This window comes from Stegostoma tigrinum, chromosome 28 (genome assembly GCF_030684315.1).
Source record: "Stegostoma tigrinum isolate sSteTig4 chromosome 28, sSteTig4.hap1, whole genome shotgun sequence".
Classification (NCBI taxonomy): Eukaryota; Metazoa; Chordata; class Chondrichthyes; order Orectolobiformes; family Stegostomatidae; genus Stegostoma; species Stegostoma tigrinum.
Window position 1 is genome coordinate 27920204 of NC_081381.1, and position 8717 is coordinate 27928920.

At 44.8% G+C, this 8717-nt stretch overlaps 1 protein-coding gene across 1 annotated transcript in view; it reads right to left on the reverse strand.

Moving 5' to 3' along the window:
- The window catches only part of LOC125466730 (tumor necrosis factor receptor superfamily member 1B-like), a 30918-nt gene extending 22479 nt beyond the window's left edge, over window positions 1-8439 (reverse strand). The window contains exon 1 of the mRNA XM_048561663.2: window positions 8325-8439. Within this exon, the coding sequence (XP_048417620.1) occupies window positions 8325-8393 (69 nt within the window). The 5' untranslated portion in view covers window positions 8394-8439. The remainder of the gene's footprint in view (window positions 1-8324) is intronic.
- Between the last annotated feature and the right edge of the window lie 278 nt (window positions 8440-8717).

Here is an 8717-nt window from a genome sequence, read left to right on the forward strand (position 1 = left end):
TATGTGCAAACTGAAAGGAGGAGATTATTAAAAGAACTCCCATACTCAATGGTCTGAGCAATGAAGACAAGCATGTTAAATGCCTTCTTAAACACCCTGTACAACTGTGACGCAACTTTCAAAGAACTAAGTACCAGAACCCATAGGTCTCTCTGTTTGACAACACTACCCAGGGCCCTTCCATTAACTGTACAAGTCCTGCACTTGGTTCTTTAACCAAAATGCAATATGTTGCATTTATCTAAATTAAACTCCATCTGCCACTCCTCATTCTATTGGCTCAATTGATCAAAATCCCATTGTAATCTTAGATAACAATCTTCACTGAGCAGTATACGACCAATTTTGGTGTCATTTGCCATGCCTCCTGTATGAGGATCTCATCCAAATCATCTACATAAATGACAAACAACAATGGACTCAGTGCCAATCTCTGCTGAACACTGCTGGTCACAGGCCTCAGGCCTCCAGTCCAAAAAGCAACTCTCCACTATCACCTTCTGTCAAACCAATTTTGTATCCAAGTGGCAAGTTCTCCCTGAATCCCATGTGATCTAACTTTACTAATCAGTCTATCATGTAGAACCTTGTCAATGGCTTTACTAAAGTCCATGTAGCTAACATCTACAACTTGCCCTCATCTATCATTTTGGTTGTATCCTCAAAAAACTCAATCACGTTTGTGAAACACGATTTCCTATGCACAAAGCCATGCTAACTAATCAGTCTTTGCCTCTTCAAATGCATGTAAATTCTATCTCTTACAGTCCCCTCTTTCAACTTACCAGCCACTGTTATCTGACTCAGTGGTCTATAATTCACAAGCTTCTCCTTACAGCCTTTTTAAATGAAGGAACAACATTAGCCACTCTCCAGTCTTCTGGTACTTCATCCACGGCTGTAGATGATCTAGCAAATATCTTTGCTAGGGGCCCCACAACTTCTTCCCTAGCTTTCCACAAAGTCCTGGAACACAAATGTTCAAGTCCTGGAAATTTATCCAGCTTTACGTTTTTTTTAGACCTGCAGCATCTCCTCTTCTGTAATTTGGACTGTTTTCAAGCCATTTGGCCCCAAGCTTCCCTGGCCCCCATGTCTTTCTCCACAGTAAAAATTAACATGAAATATTCAATTAGAATCTCTCCCGTCTTCTGAGGTTCCACACATAGATGTCCTTGTTGATATTTAAGGGGTCCTATTCACTCCCTAGTTGCTCTTTTACGCGTAATGTACTTGTAGGATGTCTTTAGATTATCATTAACCTTATCCACCAAGGCCATCTCATCTCCTTTTTTGGCCCTCCTGATTTCTGTGTTACAAGTGCCCTATAACCCTTATAGTTTTTCAAGAGATTCACTTGATCCCAAGTTGTCTATACCTAGCAGATGCCTCCTTCCTCTTCTTGCCCAGAACCTCAATATCTTTATTCATCCATTGTTCCCTACTCCTACCAGCCTTACCCTTCACTCTAACAGGAACATGCTGCCTCTGAAGTTTTGTTTTCTCACTGTTGAAAGCCTCCAACTTGTTGGTCGCACCTTTAACTGCAAACAGTCTACTCTAAGTCCTGAAAGTTCCTGTCTCATACCATCAAAATTTGTCTTATTCCAATTAAGAACTTTTACTTTTATACAAGGTCCATCCTTTTCTATAACTATTTTAAAACTAATCGAATTATGATCACTGGTCCCAAAGTGCTCTGCTATGAAATCTATAATGGTCTCTGACATTCTCCCCACTAGCAATGTAGGGCTAACTGGTCTATAATTTTCTGTTTTCTGCATTGAAATAAATGCAGTTTAATTCTCTAGAGTTATCTCATTCTCAAACATGCTCACGCCTGCCTTGTCTAATTAACCTGCTCTCTTTAACTTCAGAAGCATCCTCATCTGTCCTTCTATTCACACTATTTCTGAGGATCACCCCATCTCATTCCCTAGTAGTTTTAAGGTTCCAGAATTTAATGACAAAACTGCTCAGATACTCAGCAAGTAGTCAGAAAAGTACTAGGAGATGGAGAGCAATGGGAGGTGATTTGAGAGCAACAGCTTTAGACTTCATAAAAAGAACAAACTTTATTAAATACTGCACACTGTTTTCTTTCTTTAACAGCTAAACATTATCTGCCCCCTGAACAGTAGCTGGACCTGGGTTAGAGTTAGGGTCAGCAGGGACAGTTTGAGCTGCTGGATGAAAAGGTTGTTTATCGTTGAATCCCCACAGAATGGAAGCAGGCTATTCAGCCCATTGAGTCCACATTGACCCTCATCCTACCCTATCCCTGTAACCCTGCATTTCCTATGTAAAATTCACTTAGCCTGCACATCCCTGGACACTAGGGGCAATTTAGCATGGCCAATCCACCTAACCTGCATATCTTTGCATTGTGCAAGGAAACTGGAGCATCTGGATAAAATCCACACAGGCATGGGGAGGATATGCAAACTCCACATGGACAGTCACTTGAGGTTGAAATCGAATCCACGTCCTTGGTGCTGTGAGGCAACAGTGTTAAACATTGAGCCACTGTGTCGGCCGCTTAAGTGGAACACCATTATTTTAACCAAATGTTGAGAGAAAACAGAAAATTGTAGACCAGTTAGCCTAACATTGCTAATGTGGAGAATGCCAGAGACCATTATAGATTTAATAGCAGAGCAGTTGGAAAACAGTGACAAGATTAGATGGAGTCAGCATGGATTTATGAAAAGGAAATCACGCTTGACTGATCTACAGGAATTTTTTGAGGATGTAACCAGTTGAGTTGATAAAAGGGAGTCAATGGAAGTGGTTTACTTGTACATTCCGAAGACTTAAGATATTAACATGTAAAATTAAAATTCATGGGATTTTGGATAGTGAACTGACATGGATGGAGATCTGGTTGGCAGACTGGAGACAAATGGATCTTTTTCTGAGTCACCAGCAATGACTAGTGAAGTACCACAGGGATCAGTGCTTGGACCCCAACTATTAACAATATAGATAAATAATATTATCTCCAAGTTTGCAGAAGACACAAAGCTGAATGGGACAGTGAGCCATGGGGAGGTGCAAAGATGCTTCAGTGTGATTTGAACAAGTCAAGTGAGTAGGCAAATGTATGGCAGATAAAATATAATGTGGATAAATGTGAGATTATCCAGTTTGGTAGCAACATTATTAGTGATATTATGTCGGCAAATTGGGAAAGGAAGAGGTGCAATGAGCCTGAGGGAGTCCTTGTACACCAGTCGCTGAATGTAAGCTTTCAGGTGCAGCAGGCAGTGAAGAAGAGAAATGATGTGTTGGCCTTTATAGCAAGACAATTTCAACACAGGAACAAGGATGTCTTGTTGCAATTGTACAGCACCTTGGTGAAACCACATCTGGAATACTGTGTGCAGTTTTGATCTCCTTACCTGAGGAAGGGTGTTCTGGTTATGGAGGGAGGGCAACGAAGATTCCCAAGGCTGATTTATAGGATGGTAGGACTGAAGCATGAAGAGAGGCTGGATTGCTTAGGACTATATTCATTGGAATTCAAAGAATGAGTGGGGAAATTATAGAAACCTGTAAAATTCTAACAGGTTTAGACTTGGTAAATGCAAGAAGTGATGATCCAGGAATCCAGAGCCGGGGTCACAGCTGAAGGGTACAGGCTAGGCTATGTAGTACTGAGATGAGACAAAGCTTTTTCCAGTGAGCCTGTGGAATTCTCTGCCACAAAAAGTGGTTGAAGCTAAAACATTGAACATTTTCAAGAAGGAGTCAGGTATAAAACTACAAAACTCTGGTGTGGCCGCGCTTGGAGTATTGCGTACAGTTCTGGTCATCGCATTATAAGAAGGATGTGGAAGCTTTGGAAAGGGTGCAGAGGAGATTTACTAGGATGTTGCCTGGTATGGAGGGAAGGTCTTATGAGGAAAGGCTGAGGGACTTGAGGCTGTTTTCATTAGAGAGAAGAAGGTTGAGAGGTGACTTAATTGAAACATATAAAATAATCAGAGGGTTAGATAGGGTGGATAGGGAGAGCCTTTTTCCTAGGATGGTGACGGCGAGCATGAAGGGGCACAGCTTTAAATTGAGGGGTGAAAGATATAGGACAGCTGGCAGAGGTGGTTTCTTTACTCAGAGAGTAGTAAGGGAATGGAACGCTTTGCCTGCAACGGTAGTAGATTCGCCAACTTTAGGTACATTTAAGTCGTCATTGGATAAGCATATGGACGTACATGGAATAGTGTAGGTTAGATGGGCTTGAGATCGGTATGACAGGTCGGCACAACATCAAGAGCCGAAGGGCCTGTACTGTGCTGTAATGTTCTATGTTCTATGTATAGTTCTTAGGAGTAAAGGGCCAAAAGGATGGGAAGAAAGCAGGAACAAGGCACTAAGTTTAATGATCAACCATTATGTTATTGAATGGCACAGCAAGCTCAAAGGATTAAACAATCTATTCCTGTTCCTATGAGCCTAACACTCTGTTACAGTCTCCACCCTCCAGGAGCCCCACCACCAACCCCCATCCTTGCAAACTCCCACCGCCCCCTGCGATTCTCCAGTTTCCTTCTTTTGCCACCACCTCTAGCCACACTTCTTCATGTAATCCAACTGTAGGAGGAATCCTTGCTTCATGTGAAAAGACTGTCCGAATCAGGCACTGTAATTACTTAATGTGAATGGCACTTCTACAATGGAGCCAACTCTAACGTAGTCATTATGACTCACCATTTTGCGTCAGCGTTGGTTTAATTCCCAAAACAGCCACTTTTTGGTTTTAAAGATTCACCCGAGGTTGAGACATGACTGTATTAGTGAGGGAGCGCTGCACTGTCGGAGGGACAGCAGAGTCGGCAAGCGTTCAAAGCATGTTTACTCTGCTACCTGCAAGAGGCCAAACTCCGGGGGCTGTCGGGCGCCGAGTAGTGAAGGGCACCCCCTAAGGCTACGGATGTGATAACTCCATTCATCTTAACGGGGTGCCGCGTCTCCAAGCCTCACTCTGTCCCCAGCGAGTCGCTGCCCAGTTGCTGTCCCCGGTTACACAGCTAGCTGGATAGGGAGGGGAGCTCAGTCATGTGTATGTTGTTTTCTCATTCTGTGAGTCTGAGATGAATGTGAAAAGAAACCTGAGGTCACTGACTGAACATATGGTCAGTCCGAGCTGACAATTCTCAGCGTGTTATCAGAACTAAGGATCTAGACGGAGGGCAGGAATGAAGCAGCACGTTGTGCGTCAGATCTATCACCCAATGTTAGGGGCCATGCGTTCAGAGGACGACGAATGTCACTGAATCGCTTTTCTCCTGTCGCCAAACTGTAATGTCCAGTTATGACGGGGCTATCTGCCCAGCCAACTAAGCTTCTGCTGACGGCCAATAAAGTGGAATTGGGAATCCGTTTGATATTATTTTAAACCGTCCCATAGTCCGATGAAAGAGGAAGCAGTCACTTTTCTAAAAAAAAGGTGTTTCACTTTGAAATTGTCACTGCTGTACCATGTAGGGAATAATTAACCCTCGATACCCCGGTTTCCAGCATTCTCGACAAATTGTTGAAATAGAGTCACATCATAAAGTTCTGGTCAGAAGGGCAAATCAGCAGCGACAGGATCCTCGGTGCAGAGACAGTTAATGCTAGCAAAACTGCAGAGTTAAGCATTTCTGAGATTTGATTTCAGAGTTTGGAGTCTTGAAAGTACTATGTAAATTGGCTGGATTGAAAATGCAAATAACTGATATCGTGTTGCATTTGACTGTTCATGAAGGTGACCTGCAAAAAGACTGTACAGTAATTAAATTTACTTTATGTTTAATGACGAAAAACCTGCAGGCTATCCAAATGAAGACAAATTGCCTTGATCATCGGAAAATCTCAGCATCTCTGGCAGCATAAACGGATGGGCAGCAGAGTCAACTTCAGATGCTGCCGTTTTCAGGTGTTGCCTGATCTGCTGGGGGGTTTTTGCCCCCCCAAGTAATTTCTGGTTTTGTTTCAGATTTCCAGCATCCGCTGTTCTTTGCTTCGTTATAGCGGATGGGTCATTGCAGGCCCGGCTTCACGTCAGAAGACGAGATTACCCAGAGATGGAGGAAAGGACCGAGCCAAACTTGCCGACAGCTGGTACAGATGGATATTACAGATTCCCTAGCCCTTTGCCGGGTCCGTAAACCAGCCTGCACTGAACCGTCCCTTCCATAGACACCTACATTGTGGTGCCGTTGCCCAAGAAAGACTTAACTGGGCGCTTGTTGTGTAATGTCAGTGCAATGGGCCTTAACTCAAGCAGCAACTCATTACTGAAATCCGGGTGGGAGTGGGCTGCGGGGAGCAACCGGGAATAGGAGCAGAAACGAAATTGTTTCAAAATTCCCAACATTTGAGTTCAGAAAATTTAGAGAGTTTAAGCTCACCCAGGTTGGGGCCAGCTGGGTAACAGATGAGAGAGCTTGAAGTGATGTGACGGAGCTGGGAGTTCGGGCTTCACGCGTGAAACACACAGAAATTGCTGGAGAAACTCAGCAGATCTGGGAGCAGAGAAAACGGAACAAACGTGGCGAGACAAGTTTATGTCACCAAGGGGCAGTGAATTTACAAATAAAAAGTTGGGGACACTTGGCGGTCTGACCTCTGATAACATAGTTTTGTTTTTAATTCCGCTAGTATGTAATTAGAATGTGTTCATGAAATGGTTGGGGTGTTGACTCCACTATCTTTTCCCCGAGACCCATCTGATTTTCAGAAAGTGACTTATACAGGTTCAGAGAAGTCAGTCTGAAAATCGATCTGGCGGCTATGTGAGTTGTTTGATCTTCGCTCCTAGCCGCATGAATCACATCGGTCTACAGTTAATGACTTCAGACTGTTCCAGGAACAATGAAACAACAAAAGTTACACCACCAGGAGCTATCCATAAAGCTAAATCAACTCCATGGAAATCAGTGTTTATCAATTATACTCCTACAATACCAGGAAATTTCGCTTCAACCTCTTACAACGTACCAATGTGAGCATCTCCAGAATACCTCCCCCATAGGATACAGCTCCGAGGGCGGACTCTATCTAGGGATACCATCACCTTCCACCTCACCAGTTTCGGACCCTCTTTATATATTTATACAAAGGGCAACATTTGCTGCTCAGCCCTAATTGCTCTTGAGCTCAATCGCTCGCTCGGCCGCTTCAGAGGGCGGTAAAGAATTGCGCCCGGTGAATGGTCACCGTTTCTCACTGGGAACTGCAGATGCTGGAGATTCCGAGACAATACAATGTGAGGCTGGATGAACACAGCAGGCCAAGCAGCATCTCAGGAGATGAAGGGTCTAGGCCCGAAACGTCAGCTTCTGTGCTCCTGAGATGCTGCTTGGCCTGCTGTGTTCACCCAGCCTCACATTTCATTTCCTTAAGTATTTGAACTGAATGGAAATTTCACTGGCGGTTCCCGGAGCGGTGACTGAACATCGGGATTGGTAATTCTGTGATATCCACGCCTCCGCTCGCACCACCCCCCCCCCCCCCCCACCATGTTACAGTCCCCATTCCCCTCTGTTACTCCCCAGCAGTAGCCGAGTTTATATTCCTCCATGTGGGGAATAGGGACATAGGGTAGACACGATGAGCATCCGGAGGCAACAGCAATCCCTCCTTTACCTTTCTCCTTTTAACATTTTGTTTTCCTCTTGATGTTTTAAGATTTCGTTCTGTGCACCCTCAGAAACATTTCCAGGTCACGTCCCTAAAAACAAATCACCCACATACTTTCCCAAGGAACAATTCTATGGGCTTGTATTAATGCGAAAACTGTCCGGACAAAATTTTTTTTTAATAACTCTCTTTGGAACCGCCTCTCCGGGACAAAACGTTCCAATATCTCATGGTTTTCCTCCTAAATTGCTCCTTATCCCTGGTAGCTTCTTTGGTCAGTTCACAATTAGACATGTTAGAGCAAGAGACAGCCGTGGGTTTGACATTCGCTCTGACGGCGATCAGCCAAACCACCGGCGGGGGGGGGGAGGTGTGGGAGTGGGGGTGGGAGGTGGGGGGGGGGGGGGACTCGTTGGGATCAATGACCAGGGATGAACAGCGCCCCAAACGCGCAGAGGGTCCGAGACCACAACAGACCTAGGTTTTCAGTTTGAGCGACTGAGGTACGCTTAGGAGCCGGGGCAACGATGCATCTCCCGAGGGATGGTACCCGCGAACCCAGACCCTCATCCCCAAACCGGATTTAAAACCTTTAGCAAACCCCAGATTCAAATTTTGCCCCGAACTGTGCAGATTAAGTTACAGAATTGGCTGCACTGACGCGTCTCATCCATCGCATTCACATCCATTTGCATCAGTACCTGTCTTGCCGCCACTGCGATCCAAAGGCACATCCAGAAAAGAGCCGCCACGCTCCGGGGACGAACCATCCCTGGGCTGGAGATATCGGTCCCGCACGACTAACTCTGCAGACCCACTTTTAATTCGACTGCAAGAACAGGAGCACGTGTTATGCAGAATTGGGTGGGAGGAGCTAGGCGCAAGGCTCAACATCGATGTATGGACTGTAAAACAGATCCATGGAAATGGTTTGCAACTGACGGAAGGAACTGCCGTTCGGCCCACTGTGTCCGTCCTGACTCACAGGGTCCAACCCAACTGGTGCCACGCTCCTGCTTTTTCCCGTTGACTTGCAAATCTTCTCTTTCAGTTAATTATCCAATGCTCTCTTTGAATGTCTCAGTTAAATCTGC